The sequence below is a fragment of the Cottoperca gobio genome, chromosome 7 (assembly GCF_900634415.1).
Source record: "Cottoperca gobio chromosome 7, fCotGob3.1, whole genome shotgun sequence".
NCBI classification, from domain to species: Eukaryota; Metazoa; Chordata; class Actinopteri; order Perciformes; family Bovichtidae; genus Cottoperca; species Cottoperca gobio.
Window position 1 is genome coordinate 10,512,150 of NC_041361.1, and position 19,651 is coordinate 10,531,800.

Below are 19,651 nucleotides of genomic sequence, written 5' to 3' on the forward strand. Positions count from 1 at the left end.
ACTCAATGTAGAAGCAAAACTAAAACAACCTTAAGCATAGTCATTTAAATACATCACCCCCAGGCTATATCAGAATAATAATGTTTCAGTGGTAACACTCAAATGACACCTGCTGACAGCTAGGAGGAAAACATTGGCTCAGTTTATGGTTTGCTAATAAAGCAGTTCAGTGAGCAATGAGGATATAAACAGTTTTCACCCCCTGGCAATATTTGTACTTTGTTTCATTTTCATATTTAGATTGTCTCATCGTACCCATAATTGATAGTCCTTAAAGTAGTCACCACTGTTCAGTCCTTGGACCGAGACCACAGATTTACCTGAGCCACAGGTCTTCCTCTAACACTCAAATTGAGTTTGCGTATTCATAGGATACCCTCTTAATGGCCATATGGAGAGCTCTTGCTCCAAAGGCAGGATTTGATCTGAAATAGACAAAAGCTGACAGGTACAGATGGTTTTCTTGAATTTGGAATGAGCTTTTCAAAGGCATCCTTTGTGCGCACAAACACGGCTAAGTGGTGTGTTACTGTATGAATACTGATGCAAATCTATGCTAATTATTACATTGTGTGTGTGTGTGTGTGTGTGTTTGCTACAGACGAGCATGTGTACACGTGTGTGTGAACACGTGTGTATGTTTATTTCATGTCTTGCTGGAGGCTAATCTTTTGCGCGGCTGTCCCCCACTGTCTCAACCTTCTGGGTTACGTTGCTATGGCGATAAGAGTGCGTAGAGGTGTAGAGCCATGGGAAGGAATGAGAATATGTGTGTGAGACGCTCAGCAAGTCCGACTGAGAATAACTGTGCCAGCACATCTTACATCTGCAGGTCAGCGCAGTGTGCCAGCTCAGCATGAGAGCTACACGTCAAACACTTTTGTTGTCAAATCACATCTGACTCATTTAGGTAGATACAGATTTACTATATGTATTTTAATTATATTCTTATATTATTCTTAATATAAAGAAATCACATAAACAATATAAATAGACAATGTAAATAAATATGAAATGCCGGAAAAGGCATCAATAAACTACCCCAATTATGTTCAACCCAAATATCCCCCCAGTGTAACTTCAACCCTTCCTCATCCCTCTACTTTTTTTGTACATCTTCTCGATGTCTTATACGGTAGTTTTGGCTACTTGCAGTTCAGAGAAGTGACCTTGTATACAGCCAGGGTGAATAACAGCAAGAGCCCAGAGGTGAGAGGACCAGAGCTGTCAGGCAGACAGGGGCGAGGAGGAGAGGCTCCACGTCCCCATGGCCCAGCAGGCACCGCAGCTCTGTCTCCTGTTCTCCTCGCAGGCCTTCTGACTGGCACTGCACACAGCTGCCATATGGAATCACAATCGCTTTTAATTTGCTCTGTGTTCTCAGCCACCTCAGGCTTAATAGCAGCCTTGTTTACCCCTAAACACATGTGTGAGCCACTCTCTCACTTTCTCTTTTTGAGTGCGTGTGTGTGTGTGTGTGTGTGTCCAGATAATCATATTGATGATCAACAGTACCCAGTGTTTGTGCACTAGTGCTACCTGCTGCTAAAAAGTCTGAAAGGTTAGTGTTGATCATCTCTGGGATTATCACACACACCGACAACAAGACTAAGTACCATGTAGAAACTGCAAAGTCATGTAAGTGCTATGAGGTATTAGCCCCACCGTCACTAGCTGCGGCATTACAGTGGTGTACACATTAATGTATCAATAATTATCTTCCAATAATATAATATCATTTATTCTGACCCCTCTTTGCTACTGATTATCAAAATGATGTTCTTCTTACTATAAAAGCATTGTTCTGTGCAGTTAAATAAAGTTAAAGAGAGATAAATACAAAATCCAACCCAGTTTTAAGACTACACTGTCGTGAGTGATATAGTGTGAGACACAGGATCTCATTTATTGCCATGCTGACGAGGACTGAATGTGTGGTGTGGCTCTCACAGCTCAAAATGGATCATTAATATTTACTCCAAGCACAGCATAAGGAAATTAAAGGTTACGATTTGAGACGTTAATACATGTAAGTAGGCATCATCTAGACACGCACTTACAGAGGAGTGGTTAAAACAGCTGTACAGATATCAATTAATTTATAGCACTGAAAATATTGTCTTTATTTGCTGTCACATGAAGGGAGCTTTGAAAAGTTTGAAAAAGGGGTCTATGAAAGACAATGCATTATGGGAAATGAAGGATTGGGTGTTTTAGAGCTTGTTTCATACTAGAGAATAAAAGTCAGAATATCTTGTTCTCTTCTGCTTTGAATAATGTGAATCATGATGAGTGTCTCTGCATTCTGTGCTCAGTTGTTAATATCATTGTGAGTGTGAAATGGACCACACTGGAACCTTAATCCCATGAATCTGACGCATTCAGGTCACTAGAACTATACAGACAAATAACGGCAGATGGTTCCGGGAACGTGGCAAGTCTCTTTGTGAATGCTCCTGGAGGAATGTCTGAAGTTTTCAGGCCCAATAACCACAAACAAGGTTCCAGTTTCACGTTGCCTGGAGCTTGCTGCAGCAGCAGCTGAGAAAAAAACTAGTGTCTGCGGTGAGATCGTCACTGCCTACTCCTGCTGATGCAGGGTTTTCTGTGATAAAGTAAGATTGCGAAGCGAAGGTGCTGGAGGATTGATGAAAACCTTGGTTGGGATGGAAGTAGCAGCTGAGATATTAATGCACAACCTTCGCCACTTGAAATGCATCGCTATACACATGTTGACCTGATTTGACATTCAATGGCACTAGTGGTGGTCGAGATCTATCTATCACTTAGGGCCGTTTCATAAGCTCTCATCAGGAGAAGTGTCCGAATCACGCTTTCACATTGTTCAATAGACAATAGGATTAATGCCAGCGCTTCAGGCCTGTTTCTTTTCTGTGACTGACATTGCTTTACCCTGATGAAAAATACACCACAAAGTCTGGCTGAGAGTGCTGATGGAGCTCGTCCCTGATGGCTTGTTTGTGTGTCCCTCGACTGTGTCTGCTGCGTATTTCCTTCTGTGCTCCTGGAATCAGAGCAGTGTGTGCATGTGTGTCCACATAAACTAGGTCAGTAGGAGGACAGGAAATGTGTGTTCACTTGTCTGTCTGACTGCAGTGTTGATCTCTAAAAGTTATTGCACACTGATATATATTTACACAGGATGATGACAATGGTTGCACTTCTAAATACATGTCCATGTTTCTAGATATACTCTCAAGTATATTTAAAAGGTGAAGTGTACCCTAATAGTCCCCCCCCCCCCCCTCTACCTTCTTCTCTTCAGCGTTTCCTCCTCTACTCTCACTCAAGGTTTTAGCTTCTATCCATCTGCCATGTGTGCTTAACCTTCTTTTGCTGATTCTCTAAATCATGAATAATCCCTGATCTTCCCATCTCTTAGCCTCTACCTCTTTCCGCTGTTCATTAAAATACACATTCATATTAACTTGAAAGATGTATCGGCTTGATCATTTCAGAGGGTTTCTAAGGTTGTAGGCTCAGTTTCTTTAAGTCTACACTTGAGAAGAGAAGAGAGATTTTCTGAGTACTTTTTTCTTTGCTCCTGTGTCATTGTCTTCTCTGCCAGTTGGTTTTGCTTGTCGAGCTCGTGCTGGTCTCAGCAGCTTTGGGGCAGAGCAGGGCATTGCATCATAGGAGGGAGCTGTGTGTCCGGATCCCAGGCCAGGACCTCAGCAAAAGTCTGAAAAACACTGCAGTGCAGAGAGGGGAAGGGCTAGAGTGCAGAAAAGGTAGTAAGGAAAGGTGGGGCTTGTTGTAAAAGGGAAGGAGTCAAGATGAAGAGGAAGGGAAGAGGGAGGACAGGAAAGAGAATAGCCATGGGCCAGGGTTTATTAATCAGAAGCAGCACAAACAAAATACACATGAAACAACCTGGGGCCAAGAGGATGAAATATAATGAGAAAAAGTGAAAGAGACAAATAGGAGGCAAAAAGGCAGGAGTTTCATTTTTTCATTGAAAATGACTGCTGACAGGTGAGATCTTAAATGTTGCCTTGTAATATGTTTCTGTAAAAGTTCATCAGAGGACAGTTAAAGGGTTTCCGGTCATATGCTTCAGGTACTAAGTGCCTCATTGTCTCACAGGTCTATCGGTCTGCACATCTGAGTGCCTGGGTGCAGCCCAGGTCCTGCTAGCTGATGGGAAGAGTGTCCATTTCCTCTGAGTAGGTGAAATGTAATATACAAGTAGAGCCTGGGCGGAAGTGCACAAGGTGGGGAAAGCATTGAACGAGAGATAGAGAATAAAAAAGATAAGCATGGTGTTGTGTTGAGAGTTGTTAGCGATGACTGGTGCCTGTGTGTTGACCGCCTAACTCTCAGACCCCCAGGGTGGTGATGTACGTGAGGTGCTGACATTGAGTGGCAGCTCCAAGAGTCTCTTAGACCCAGCTGGGCATTTAACATCTTTGGCAGTGTGGTGACCAGCAGGCCGCCTGCCTCAAATGTGTTGGGTGTTGTTTACTATGACAGATAGATGACACTGGAAGCTCATATAAGTGAACAGCCACACATCTAGACAGCTACTCTTGGGAAAATGTGGATGTGCAATTTTTGTGTACGTGCAAGTATACTTGCATATACATACACATATATGTGGGCACCTGCATGTCTGTCTGTATGTGTGTACTGGTGGAGTCCAGTGATGACTAAATTGCCCATATGGTCCCAGAAGGCTTTAAGATTGACAGAGCGCTCCAGAGTGGAGCGGCTGTGAACAAGGTTGCTCCATTACAGCCAACGCTTTTAGCCTGATTTGTTGGCTCAGCAGCACTCACTTATCAACTGATCAATAAAGGGAAGTTGGACCAAACTTCTTCAGGGGAACCAACACTTACAGCACATCCATCCACATCATCCACCTGCAAACGTGAGGTTGCTTTGCCTGTGTGATTTGCCTTTTACGTTTCTGTTTCAAACATAAATTGAAAGGTTATGTATCTTTTAGCCAAATCAAACCTTTGTGACCTTCACGAGAATATCTGCATCTGATGTGTTTCCTTTCCACATGAAAGCTGTATCGCAGATAGTCATAATGCAATTCACCTGCAGTTAAACTCAATATTTTGTTGAGAAGACATGGCTCCCTGTAAAACCACATGAAAAAGACAGATGAACATCAAATGATTTAGAGCTGCAACGATCAGGAAATTAATCGATCTTCAGAAAATGAATTGTTTTAATCAATTTACAAGCAAAAATCCCATATATTTGATAGTTCCTTCTTCCAAATGTGACCATTTCTGCTTCTTACATTATAGTAAATTGAATTGGTTTTAGATTGTGCTGACAAAACAAGACATTTGATGAAATCACCTTGGCCTGTAGGACATTTCCTTTCGTTTTTTTGTAGTTTTATACCAAGAAAATGATCATTTAATCAAGAAAATAATCTGCAGATTAATCTATAATGAAAAAAAAGAAAATAATTGTTAGTTGAAGTCCTACAATGATTAGACCAGACATGGAGTCAAAAGCTTGATTTAGTGCAAGAAACAATAGTCAAGTTACATTAACAACATCCGCCTAGGTTGTCTTTTTGTTTTTGCAGCGCCATTATGGAGATGAATGTCACTGGGCACTATCAGCATGCAGCAAGACAGAGGGAGAGTGGGAAGGGCTTTCTCCCAATTTCCTCTGCGCAGGTGTTTAATGGTATCAACTCCTCTCATCTTAGGGAGAGCAGAGGCTTGTTTCTCTGAGGGGAAGCTCATCGTCTCCCTTTGTGTTTTACAGTGTCCTTGCTGTTACTGTGAAAATAAAGCTGTTAATGATGTCCCTGTGGTGGCTCGTATACGGTTTCATAACAATACAGAGATTAAGCTTTCCAGGGTCAACAGGGAAACCAACTCATGTGCAAAACGATCAGGAGGGGAACTGCAGAGTTGCCATGGTGACAGATGCAGATTTCTTAATCTTCATTATAAAACCAGTAAATGATGTACACGCCGCATGTCGTAAATCTGTACATTTGACAGAGCCACTGTGTCATTCTGACGTGGAGTCTCAAATCATGAAGCTGCACTGCTGTCTCCACTCACTTTAAATTGCTTACAGGCACAGAGAGGGTGTCAGCCTCCCCCCCCCATTTTATTGTCATAAGCTATCTCAGAAGATGTCTGGAGCTGGTTTGAAATTGTGTTACTGCGGCTGTGTCTCTGCACTGTGACCCCTAAACCCTGGCCTTAATGAACCTGAGCGGGGAATACTAGGAAACACAAACCTCCAGGCCTGGCCCTTGTTAGGGGTCAGAGAAGCTGGGGTTGGAGTTATCACATGTCCTCTCTCTTCTCTCCAGATGGTGTATGCTTTTAACAGCTCCAGCAATAAATACAATAGCTCTCAGATGCAGATCCTAGTGTCTTCTACAGCTAGGGCACTTTCCAGGGGGCAGAGGTTTGAACTCAGACTGCTGCTCTTTATTTATGTCGTCTTACTGTCTAGAACCCATCCAGTGTTTCTTCAAAGTTTCTGTGTATTCCCCACAGGGTTTACCCCTCTCTGTTCCAACCCCCGATCCTGCCGGGCTCAGATCCCCTTACACTCTCCAGCCTTTCATGTGGATGTGGGTGGGAGGAGAGGATGGGGAAATTGGCCACCCTGGGATCGCACACACACACACACACACACACACACACACACACACACACACACACACACACACGCACACACACACACACGCATGCATGCATGATGCCTGTAAAATTTATGGCGAGACAAGCGGGTGAAAGATTACAGAGGAAATGCTGTCTGTGGTGAAAATACAGACAAGTTAGATGTCTTTTGTTAGCAGCTAGGATCCAGACACAATGTAAGTTTATCTCAATTTGGATTGACATTGATGTCATGTCATGAGCGTGAGTTGTTTTGCTTTGAGGTTCGCCTTTTCTCAAACCCTTTGACTGAGGTTTGTGCACTGGAGAATATGGAAACATTTTTACACAGCTCATTTTCAATGATCGGTACGGTGGCTACTGTTGCATTTCTCAGGAAAGTAATTGAATGAATATGAAGTGTGGAAAAAAGCTCAATCACTTTAAGTATGAAAAATTCTGGCTTTGCCTTTGAAGACAGTACACACACAAAATGGTCCACGCTGTGTCAGTGTGGCTCCTGCAGTGTGGCTTACTGCTGAGTGCTGTGATAAGATCTTCCTATGTGGCTCATATAAGGAACAGTGAAATGAGGTCAGTGTCGTCTACTTATGAACAAACCCATAACACATTCACAAACTCATTACAAGCTTTTTGAAAAGTGTATTTTCTTGGAAACTCAGCTGAAAATTGGTTTGAAAAAGGCCATGGCAGTGAGTCTTAGCTGGAGAGAGTGTTTCTCAATGTGCAGGAGAGTGGGGAACGAGGGTCAGAGGTTGGGTCAAGGGCAAGAAGATGGATGGGGAGGCATGACTGAACAGATAAAACACTCCAGACACACAGCTCGGAGGAAGAGGACTCTCAGGACTGAGGAAGGATAGAAGGGTTGGGTGGATGAGGCAGGATGGGAATGGGGGACAAGACAGAAAAAACAAACAGTCCCAAGGATCTTCCCTTTTACGAAAGCTTAAACTGGATGTCCGGTCCCAGCTCGCCCCCCAGCTCACTTCCCATGTCCTCCTGACATCACTGTGCAGCAGCCGGCCTGCAACCAATCTGGAGTTTTTTTCCCTCCCACCATTCTGACCTCTGCTGTCTGCATTGCATCCGTATGTATGCTGGTCATATGATTGGGTGTCCAGCTTAAACATAAAAAACATGGTCTGCTTGACATAAACAGAACAGTTTGTATTTTATGGTGCGGCTCACAGCTGCACAGCTGTGTTTGAACAAGATAACTATTTATATATTCATCCTTTGTTTTATGTATCACTTTACTTCTTCTCTCGTGACACGTCTTCTGCCTCCAGTCCTTTCACCTTTCACTTATAGCAAAGCTGCCCTTATTTGATAGTCAACCAAGAGCTCTATTTCCTTCAACAAAATGCTGTTTTTGCACTTTTTTTCCCATAGATTAATTGATTCATTGTCTGTGGAGGTCTGATTGTAGAGAGTCAGGATGTAATCTGCCCTTTGACCCATTAAACCCTTATTTATCAGTTGTACACCTCCGCATTATTACTCCCTCTGACACTCATTGTTTTACCAATAACCTTCTGCTCTCTCTTTCTCTCTCTGTCTGTCAGACTCATACTCGGCAGCAGGCAGCTGAGGGCAGCATTTCCACCTCTGTGGCGTCACTGCCCCCGCAGGCATCAGGTAGCTCGGCCCCCAGCTCGCCGGGCTCCAGGCGCTCTGTGAGCACGCTGAAAAAGTGGCTCACGAACCCTGTCCGGAAACTCAGCGTTGGGGCAACCGCCAAAGGGGAGCGCCAGGTCCGCAAACTTGAAGGAAAGCCTCCACCTTTTCCATCTCACAGCCACAGTCTGGACCTGGGCAGCCCCCCGAGAACGGACGACATTGTCACCATCCTGCCCGTCACCCACAGAGAACTGGTGAGAAGAGAAAAGTTATCACAAGGCTGCAATTTCTATTTTTATTTTTAATGGTCACATGAACTAACCAAACAAGGCCTCGCATGCCGGCTTTGTGCTTCAAGTTCCCTTTGACACATTAGAGATGAACCTCCTCATAAGTAAACTCACTAACTGGATTTTTTACCACTGCCTTATCACAAGGCCTCCCTATAAACTGGCTTTGAAGTAAACCTGCAAAACTTCCGTCTTATAAAAATACAAAGTAAAGCCAACATCCTGATGATGGCTTGTGTACACTAGGTAGTTCAAGAATATTAGTGGAGACAGCTTTAATGAAGAGTTGATCCACAGAGGACTTAGTATCATGGCAGGTGGCGATGTTGTTACATAACAGCAGCACTGCTGGCTTAGCCCGCAGGAACTCATGGCGCCATGTTCTGTGATTCATTTGCTCTCTTTTGGCGTTGGGAAGCTGCCTGTGTGCACGAATGCATGAGCACGTTACAGACATTTTGCATCATGTTGATATTGTGTTATTCTGACACTGTGGTCGTGTGTGTGTGTGTGTGTGTGTGTGTGTGTGTGTGTGTGTGTGTGTGTGTGTGTGTGTGTGTGTGTGTTTCAGGAGTGGAAAGATGGCCTGGCGAGCCCTGAGGACCTGTCACCGGCTACACTACAGTCCCCAAGCTACATAACTGACTCACTGATTGGCTGCACGTCACTGCCAAACACCCAGGTGTGAGACCATCTAACCTGCAGTATCGGTCACCACATCTTATTTTTGTCACATCAAGCAGAGCTGATGTTTTCTGGCTTAAATACAAGTAGTCATTTTCATAGGATGTTAGCATACCTGAGTGTTCCCCTCTGTTTTATAGAATCAATGAATGGCTATGATAAGATTACAACTCTGAGTAGGAGTAAATGCACTTATGGCTCATTTTAGCTGACAGTTTACAGTAGCAGTAATATTCCTAGTGAGCAGGACCCAGCCTGGTGGGGAGGTGACATCAGTACTGTTTGTCTCCATGGCCCTCCAGCCAGATTCGGAAATGACTTACTCTACTGCGGCTGGCAGAGTTCAACCATCAAGCAAAGGAAACACACATGAGAGCTTCTTTCTACAACCTCACACACAATAGCACGGATGTGAATATATATATAGACCAATGCTGATGGACATAAAGCACACACAAATGTAAGGGAGTCTATATGAATACAAAGCTCTCTCTCAGAGAATATCGACGCACCAGAGGACCAGAGGGCAGAGCTTGACAGCGACCTGTGTGATGCATGACTCACATTCAACATGTTACAAAAGGACATGCCTGGAGATAAATAGGATATAGCACAAAACGACAGATGTGATGAAAGATGACTCCCCTTTCTGTGACAAAGAATGCTGTGTGTGCACGTACGCTTTCATTTCTCCATCAAACGCTCTGAGCCAGTTGCTCGTGGCAAAGAAGCGTCTTAAGTCGGGTGTTCTGGTCCCTTTTTGCTGTGAGATAGGAGCATGGCAGAAACTGTGATTTGCATGAATCATCAGTGCCTGAGCCCTATCAATACAGAGTAAAACAGAAATGATATCTGAGCTGCTGAGCATCAAAACACATCAAAAGCAATTAATGCGATTACATCAGAGGGATGAGGTCAGTGCTTTGTTGTTTTTACTGACAATCTTGGGAGAGAGAGGGAGGGAGGGGGGTGTGAGGTAAACGGGGAGGGAGAGGGGTTGAAGTAGAGAGATTAAATTATGTAGGTCAGTCATGCGTTGTGGTTTCTGTCTCTGTACCCCACCTTTAATGGCCTCATGTCTAGTGGTTTAAATGTGTTATTGTTTTTCCTCTTTTCTTAAAAAAAAACCCCCAGAAATGTTATTTTGGTCGATGGAAAGTTCTGGTGATTGTTTCTCAGGAGTTAAACAACAGGTTGTGTCGAAAAGGAAGTCAGAACTGCAGATCCAAATATTTATTAATAGATTTTCCTGTTTGTACAGTCTGTCATCTCGACCTACAGATTAAAACAAATAATTAAGGAACAGTTTCTCTCTGAGAAAGGAAAAGAAATGGTTGAAAGAAACAAATACTGCTGTTTTTGTTAGGTCTCTTCAAAGCCCAATCCCTTGTCACTCGTAACAATGCAATCTAATTGCAGGTTTAGCCCTTGAGACCATGTAACTGTGCTCCTCCTTGGCACAGTACCATACCTTTGATTTCTGCTTGCATGTTTAAGTATTGATGGGCCCTTTCAGTTGTCTGCTCCATCCCAAATATAAGAAATTGCTGATGCCACAGCTGGAAATGGAAAAACACATCAGCTTTAATCATAAACAAAAAGTCCTGGGTATGATAAAAAAAAACATAACATGTAACACCATACAGAATAGCATTTCATAAATGAAAATCCCTTTAATATCCCTTTATTTAACAGTTTATGTGCAAATATTTGTTTTATATATTATGTTCCAGCAGTATGTGGTGTGTAAGTCCCTAAAGAAGCAATGCAAATACTTCTAGGTATAAATATAAAATAACATACATCAAATATTTAAATAGATTCAGATAGATTTACGATTTTAAAATAAAGAAAAATATGTTTATGATGTGCTCTTGGACAACAAAGACAACATGTTAAAGAATTCTGCTTTTGTGCAACCCTATAAAACATTTTGTTGATTTCTTACTTAAATCTTAAGATTGTTTGACCCATACACGTTTTAGATTTTAAGAAAATATAATTTGTTACAACCCTGTTCTTGATTGATGGAATTATTAGGATGTATATTTATTTTTTTAAAGATCCTACACATAAGCATGACCTCAGCTTTTACTAAAACTGTTGTCAGTTTTTTCATGGGCTTCTGATTAGAAAAACAAAACGTGCAACAGAGATTTTTTCATGTGAGCTTCGCCACAGCACATCTGGAAATGATTAGGGAGCCAGGGAGACCTGTCAGCCAGGCTGGAGCTCTCCTAGCAGGGCAAGACGAGTTGGGGGAGCCAGGGTCTTTATGGAGCCTGTCTGTCTCTCCCTACATCACTGCCTCTCTACTAAGCTACACTTTGTCTCTTTCATTCTTTTTCTACACTGTGACAGAATAAAAAGCTCACACCTTGTAGACGCCAACAAGTTCATCATGGAGATGGCAGGTGAACAAACTGAGCTAGGCCAGATGGGAAAAGGAGAACGTTTTGTAACTTTTTCCATTTGCTTATATGTCTATCTATCCAATCTATGTATTTATTTCTCCATGGGGCAACTGCCTGCCAGGGGAGTCTGAGGAATTAGCTGTATGTCTGTGGTGTGTGTGCAGGTTTGTGTATGTGGTTAAGGTGGGGAGGTTCTGCTTGACTTGGACAATGGGACACAGGGATTTAGGTGAAGACAGACGGCTGCTCCTATAAGTTTACACAGTCAGGACAGAGTGCATAGCCTTAAAAGAAAAACTTCTGAGCAGCATGGCTAAAAATAGAGGGAACAACTTTGTAAGAAGGTGCAATTGTGCAGAGAGATGACTGTGAGTCATAGTACTCCCAAATAAAGGGGATACGTGTGCTTATAGTGCATGAGAAACAGGCTACATAAACATGAGGGTTTTGTGTGTGCGTTGAGTTAATGATGATTTTAGCCTTTGCCGTCTTTGTTGCGGTGTGCACAATGACTATATTTGCACCAGGACCCCCACAGGAAATTATATCAATTCCAGGAAAAAGCATGAAAAGGAGATAATGTACATAACGCATGATCAGAGTTACCTTGGGTTTATCCTGCGTGCATTTCTATTTGCTGTAGTAGCTACAGAAACTAAGAAAACAATACTCTGCAAAGTATTTACATATGGGTTTGAACCCTCAGGTGGCAAAACAAGAAAATATAATTTCTCAATTCACATATAAATCTTAAATGTAATCGCCAGTGTGCGAGCCGTAATCGTATTCCTCTGAAGCCAAAACTGCATCAAGAACCTTCACACCTTCTCATCTCCTACAGCGACGGAGCCTGTTGCTCCTTGTACTCTTCGTCTTTATCTTTTAATCTCTTTCTCTCCATATATCTGTGGCTGATGTGCACCGCACGGATCATTAATGGTGACAATCTGAATCTGATCTGCTTATCATTCAATCTCTGTTGCTCGTGTCTCTCTGCTCTTTCTGGTCCCCTTGGCAACCTGCATCATTATCATCTCTCTCCTGCTCTTTATCTCCCCTTGCTTACTTTATTCCTGGCATGAGCCCCATTACTGCCACTGGACCTTTGATAAACAGTTTGTCTGTCTGTCTTCCTGTCTGTCTGTCACTGCCTCCTCAGGACACTGAGTCCACCAGTGTTTTGCCAGATGACAGCGGCTCTGTCTTGATGGACGACACCTCCAGCCAATGGTCAGCTGCGGCTGACACTGAGGAGGAGAGGAGGAGTGCCTTAGAGAAAAGCATGTATGTGTTTTATCAATGTGTATCAGTTATCTCCCATGAAAGTCCTCATGGCAGCCCTATGCTTGTTGAGTCACATTTATAAGCAGTTGCTCAATTCCAGAGGAATTTCCCTGAAAGACCCATTTAAGCCAAGATAATATTTGTGTATTTGTTGGGATCCTTAGATTTCTTTTAAGACTGATACTCTATAGGTTACACTCATTCATTGGATTTCTTTAACTGAAGACTAGTTGAACTTCTGTTTCCATTGTTCCAATGTGCTATCATGTCCATAGAAACTAGGACCCTTAAAATAAAGTGTTACCAAAATGTTTGCAGGGTGCACAATATATTTGGTATTATAACTCTAACACTAATCCTGCCTCATTTGTATCTTTACAGGTATGTACTGAAGGAGCTTATCGAGACGGAGAAGCACTATGTGGTGGACCTGGGGCTCATAGTGGAGGTAAACTTCACAGTCTGCCAGCTAATAACACACAGTCTGCCCTGACATCCACCCGGTCTGTCAGAGAGAGAGCCCCAAATCCGTATCATCTCAATTCCTCCACTTTCCTGCACACTTTGGTCTGCCTCCATCCCGCTGTCTCCAGTTTTAAGCAGATTTTGTGAATTATTAGCTTGAAGAGTATTATGTTGCAAGACGATCCATCCCCCGGGTGCCTTAAATAGCTTGAGATATTTTGGTTCAGAGGTGAATTCTTGCCATCTGAAAGTTAGTAAAAACTCAATAATAGTTGGCGCAGTGTGTTATATAACAATCTAGTTATATTTACTGGTGTGATTCAGAGCCAGGTGTGGTGGGTGTGACAGACGTCAGCAGCTCTGTCTTTTCCTTGCAGGGCTACATGGCCACAATGCACTCAAAAGGTATACCGGAGGACATGAAGGGAAAAGACAAGATTGTTTTTGGGAACATTCACCAAATATTTGACTGGCATAAAGAGTAAGTTCCTGATTTATTAAAAATACATGTGAAGTTGAAAATTGTATGTTTGCTCCAGTTGTATTCAAAGTGAAAGACAAACAGTGATTTGCAAAGCATCGTGTTTGCGAATGAGGACAAAGGAGTAAAAGGTCAGGAGACACTTCTGACCATTTGTTTTGGGGATGCTTGTGCTTCTCTCTGTAGCTACTTCCTGGGAGAGCTGGAGAAGTGTATAGCAGAGCCAGAGAGGCTGGCTCAGCTCTTCATTAAACATGTGAGTACAACTACCGTGGCACACAAATATTTATTCCTGATATCTGTGCATAAAAAATTGAACACATAAACGAATTTGGACAGAAACAGACACACTCACACACTCACACACACACTCACACACACACTACACGTCAGTGGAAGTGTCTGGATCTGCTTCCTTGTGCTGTTTGGCGTGAGGGTAAATAGAGCTAAGAAAACACGCAGAGCTCCTGTTTATCCTGCAACGTACCGCTCTCTGTCTCTCTCAACTAACTGCCAGCGTCTCTCCTTCCACTTCACTGTTACTGATACGTCTTAGTACAGGCTGTGTTTTTACAACAGTGCACACGGCAAACACTCACATACACACGAACGACACACTGGCCCATTTCCAGTCTGGGCTGGACTGGTAAGGAAGCACCAGGGAAAAAACAGCCAGAAAAGACAACATGAATAAGACGAGGAATAACAAACCCTCTTTGATATGAAGGCTTTTTTTCCACACAAAACGACGACCTACTTCTTCCTACACATCCTGGCTCAGGAATGGAGCAAAGTGATGCATGCAAAGAAAGATTCACTCTTAAGTATATTGTCCTTAGAATATATCCTGAGCCGGTATGGGGTCACAGGGCTTCTATAGGGCTTTTGTTTATTGGTTAATTGGTCAGACTTAGCAGACAGGATGGGTAATTTGATCAACTTGTCTTGCTTCTTGTCTGAAGATGATTAAGTTAAAAGTGTCTCTTTTGCTATATTCACTCTCTCTGTCTGTCGCTCTTTTAACAATTCAATAAGCCCACTGGATAATCAACTTAAAAAGCCTGTGGGGGAATAATGAAATTTGTAACTAAATCTAAGCATGGTGTCAAACTGTGAAAACAAGCAGACTGGGAACATGGCCCTAATGAAAAGCAGAAAGCCCAATCTGTCTTTAACGAGAGCTGTGTCACCGATATGCAACATGTGTGCTCACTCGCATACATGCAACGTGTAAACACACGTAAACATGCAGCCACGCTAGTAGACAGACACTACACTCACAGAACACTCATGTTTCACATGAAGCCGTCTTCTGCGGGGTTAAACAATGTCCATATTCAGGTGGAGCAGCTCACTGGTCTCTAGGTTACAGAGCCATGCAGCTTGTTGCTAGGTACAGCCTTTAATCGGCAGTCTCTAAAAGGCTCTGGTTACACTGAGGGTGAATTATACATAACCCGATGCTCATCTACATGAAACTCCATTAAGACTCTCAAGACTGCCACATCTGCACTCGCATGCCAATTAGTCACAGATGAGCCGGTGCTAACCAGACGGAGTCAGCTTCAGAGGCCCTGCACTACGAGACAAATCACCATTGCTCTGCTCAGAGACGCTGCACGTTGATTGTTTGTTGTTTAAGCTCACATTCAGGGGGATTTCCATTTATATGTAATACAATTAAACTTTTTTCTCACAGTGAAAAGGTCTTTTTGTAATTGTGGCTAATTTGTATCAATGAGAGTTGTATTAATGAGATGTTTGTTTGGCTTGTGATGCAGGAGAGGCGTCTGCATATGTACGTTGTATACTGTCAGAACAAGCCCAAGTCGGAACATATCGTCTCAGAGTACATCGAGACTTACTTTGAGGTGAGTACCTCTTTGATTAATCGTGTTGTTTAGATTTTTCTGTTAAATAACTTATTGATTCAGGTCAAACGCTTGTATACCATTGGTACAGCAGTCGCCTGGCTGTAGTTAATATGCCCTTTACTTTGCATGAAGGTCTAACTGTTCCTGTACTATATATTATACATGACATTTGCCATTTATTATTCAGATTGTAACCAGTTCCTTTTCATTGACGGTAAACACATGATAGACAAACAGTATAATCCCTGGGATATATTGTTGTAGAGAGATTATATTGGCCTTTAGCTGCCGTGTCTTGTGCTGTGGCAGTCATGTTGACTGGTGTCCGTCTCCGCTGTCAGGAGTTGCGACAGCAGCTGGGTCATAGGCTGCAGCTCAACGACCTGCTCATCAAACCTGTGCAGAGGATTATGAAGTACCAGCTGCTGCTCAAGGTGAAAAGCAGGGCACATACCAACACCTATACACACATATTGCTGTTCACTGTGCAGCTGTCTGACACACAACAGATTCAGTCACAGCATCGTAAACATACAAGCACGCACACAAACACACATACACCCCTCTGTGCAGAAACAGTGACGACACGCCGGGTGCATTGTCTGTTCAGGCTACTTTCCAGCCAGAGAGAAAGAGGCAAATTGCATACTGAGATTATTACCATAAGATTTAAACAATAATGCGTAAAGGAGTCTTTGAAGATGATCATAAAATGACATCCCTGGTATAAAACGTTGCCTTAATATAAAACTTTGAACTTTGGCATTCATATGAAAGGTGGGTTCAACACCCATAAATACTCCAGATGTATTCACCTTACTCTGAGCAGTAAACCTGGAACGCTCTGGTGACCATGCTGTGTTTATTTGAGCAGGACTTCCTGAAGTATTACACCAAAGCCGGAATGGACACAGAGGAGTTGGAGGTGGGTGTCCTGATTCCTAAATATAAGGTTTAAAGTAATGATTTGTGTGTGCAAAGCTATGCTTTGTATTAGTGTACTTGCTTATAAGCTCACTGTGGTCTTTTAAACAGAAAGCAGTAGAAGTGATGTGCTTTGTGCCAAAACGTTGCAACGACATGATGAATGTGGGCCGACTACAAGGCTTCGAGGTACGTCTCAGAAATTTAGACCATCCTTCAAAGTCTTAAAAACATTTCTCGTGCCAACTATTCAGCCCACGAAAAAAATCAAACCGCAACCACTTCCTCAGTTTGTTGTGTTTATCTTTGCTGTGGTACCAGGGGAAGATCACAGCCCAGGGCAAACTGCTGCAGCAAGACACCTTCACTGTGACCGAGCAGGACAGTGGCTTCTTGTCCCGAGCCAAAGAAAGACGGATCTTCCTGTTTGAGCAGCTGGCCATCTTCAGTGAGCCAATCGACAGGAAGAAAGGTTTCTCACTTCCTGGATACATCTTTAAGAACAGCATCAAGGTGGGCGACTGCTGTGAACTCAAATCAGCTTCACAGAACGTTTTAGCAAAATGAAATACTAAAATATGAGAACGAAAAACAAGTACATTTTACTCCCAGGTTTAGGGTTACACAACAGACTAATTGTCTAAATCAGCACACGTTACATAATCTCAGAGCAGGCATTTTTTAGAGGCTTGCATGTTAGTGAAGCATTTAACAAGCAACTTGGCCGGATGGACTCCTCACAGATGCTAATCAGATGTGATATGTTCCAGGTGAGCTGCCTGGGGGTGGAGCCCAGCGTGGACGGCGATGACGCCCGCTTAGTGTTGACATCACGCAACCCTGATGGGAGTGTGGTGCGCTTCCAGTTGCAGGCCTCCTCCCCTGAGATCTACAGGGCCTGGGTCAATGATGTGGTTCAGATCTTGGACAGCCAGCGCAACTTCCTCAATGGTAAATCCCAGCTGAAATCTGCCACATACATAAATCATGATTCATCCTGGCATATGTTTCATTTATTGACTTGTGATGGTAAGTCGACATTATGAGACACTATGGCAAAATCATAATATACGTAGTAAAAATTAATTAAAGTAAAATTCTAAATTTTGATTTTGGATCTCCTCATCTCAAAGATCTACATTTTTATAAGGTATATTAAAGTTGTGCTTTGCATCGGTAGTTGGGCTTCGATACTTAGGACGTCTTCTTATTAATCTTTCTCACAGACATCATTAACTGAATTTTTGTGCAACACAGACAAAACTGTAAAACTTTACTTCAAACGCCCTATGAAGCATTTCTAAGCATTTATTAAATATTTATAACACATTAAGCATATAAATGTGTTAATCAATTATAACTCCTCCTGTGGGTATCCATAAGTGGAGGCTGGTGTATAAATAGACAATGATTGACAATATAGTATACCACACTTACACTATATGTCGTCATAGGAGAAGTCATAATTGTTGATGTAAATATTGTACATGAATAAACCTAAATGTCCTTATCTGCTTATAGCTACACTATATAAATCTCGATATAGTGCTTATAAATGCAAAGTAAGAGGGGTGAAGTAAAGTGTGATACATTGCTTTGTAAAACATTCAGAATCAGGTCCAAAGCTTTATAAGAGTTGTCTGTGTTCCTCTGTGTCTTTCAGCCTTACAGTCACCTATTGAGTACCAGCGACGAGAGAGCAAGTCTAATAGCCTGGGCCGCAGCATGAGGCCCCTTCTGTCTGCTGCCAGTGCCCTGCGACCCCACTCCTCCGCCTCCATTGACCGCCATAAGCTGCCCTCCCTTCACTCTCACAACACCTCCCTGCCCACGCTCTACCTGCCCAGCCAAGGCCAGAACCAAGGATCCAGCGAGACCTACTCACTGCAGGAGGTAGGTTTCTTTAGCTGTCTCTTTCTCTGCCCTATACTGCGACACAGTTCTGCAGTAACTGCCCACTCAAACACAGTATTTCTATTTATGAGACACCTGAGACACTGCCAGGCCTGCTTATCTCATAAGCCTCTTTGGCTGCGGGACTGGTGTGTCGCACAAATGGGATAATAAAAATACCAAATGCTATTGTGTGCATGCTCTCTACAGTGTTGCTGAGCGACCTAACTGTTGTTTGCATCTGCAGCCCACCGTGGTCCAGCCATGCCCTGCTGACTCTCACACTGTTTCTCCGTCACATGTCCAACTGGACTTCACTGATCAGCCAAACTGTCAAGCTGTGTCAAATGGGCTGTACACACCCACCACACAAAGTGCACAGGTAGTGTATATGCATGCATTTAGAGACTAAGCTGTCAATATGTAGTTATTTTGCACATAGTGGAACATGGTGCTCCTGGGTTATATAGCAGTCATTATTTAACCCCAGCGTTGGGATAATTAATAACAAAACAAGCCTCAGGAAGCTAATCACCGGGGAAATAATGGGCCATTGTACAACATTTAACAATATTTCCACTCTGCTCATTAAAGGTAATTAAAAGATGAAAGACTTTAGTGAATGGTAACCATTTATTGAGACACACATACAGTAAAGGGATGTGTTCAACAGAAGAGTTATTTCTCCCCCTATTGGATGAAAAAGGAATGAATACGAATCTGGACATTTCTGAAGGAAATGGATCACAATGCTTGTGAAGGGAAAGAAAGGAAATTCCGACATCTTAGTGTTTTACACAACATATAACATTTCAGGCCTGTCTGCCCTTACTTTGAAGTTTTAACCATCTGGCCAGTTAATAATGGGAGCATCCTGTTGTTAGGCTTTACATCACAATTAGCAACGTGTCCCTCTGTCAGCGCTGGGCTGTTGTCCTCAGTGTTGACAGGCCAGCAGTTGTTGTTCTCCATCTCTCTCGCTGCTTACTCAAGCTGGATAGGCTTCGTACATAATAAACAGGAAGCAGGCTGAGCGAGACGAGGAAGTCAAAGAGATGCCTATCAAAGCCAGAAAATCGTTTCCCAT

The 19,651-nt window shown here is 42.8% G+C and overlaps 1 protein-coding gene across 1 annotated transcript in view; it reads left to right on the forward strand.

Annotated features, from left to right (window-relative positions):
* The window catches only part of arhgef25a (Rho guanine nucleotide exchange factor (GEF) 25a), a 39,784-nt gene that overhangs the window by 17,939 nt on the left and 2,194 nt on the right, over nucleotides 1-19,651 (forward strand). The window contains 15 exon segments of the mRNA XM_029435293.1: nucleotides 8,201-8,223; nucleotides 8,225-8,509; nucleotides 9,117-9,227; nucleotides 12,803-12,927; nucleotides 13,309-13,375; nucleotides 13,770-13,873; nucleotides 14,060-14,129; nucleotides 15,655-15,744; nucleotides 16,089-16,181; nucleotides 16,622-16,672; nucleotides 16,783-16,860; nucleotides 16,993-17,184; nucleotides 17,442-17,622; nucleotides 18,335-18,564; nucleotides 18,812-18,946. Coding sequence (XP_029291153.1) covers nucleotides 8,201-8,223; nucleotides 8,225-8,509; nucleotides 9,117-9,227; nucleotides 12,803-12,927; nucleotides 13,309-13,375; nucleotides 13,770-13,873; nucleotides 14,060-14,129; nucleotides 15,655-15,744; nucleotides 16,089-16,181; nucleotides 16,622-16,672; nucleotides 16,783-16,860; nucleotides 16,993-17,184; nucleotides 17,442-17,622; nucleotides 18,335-18,564; nucleotides 18,812-18,946 — 1,835 coding nt within the window.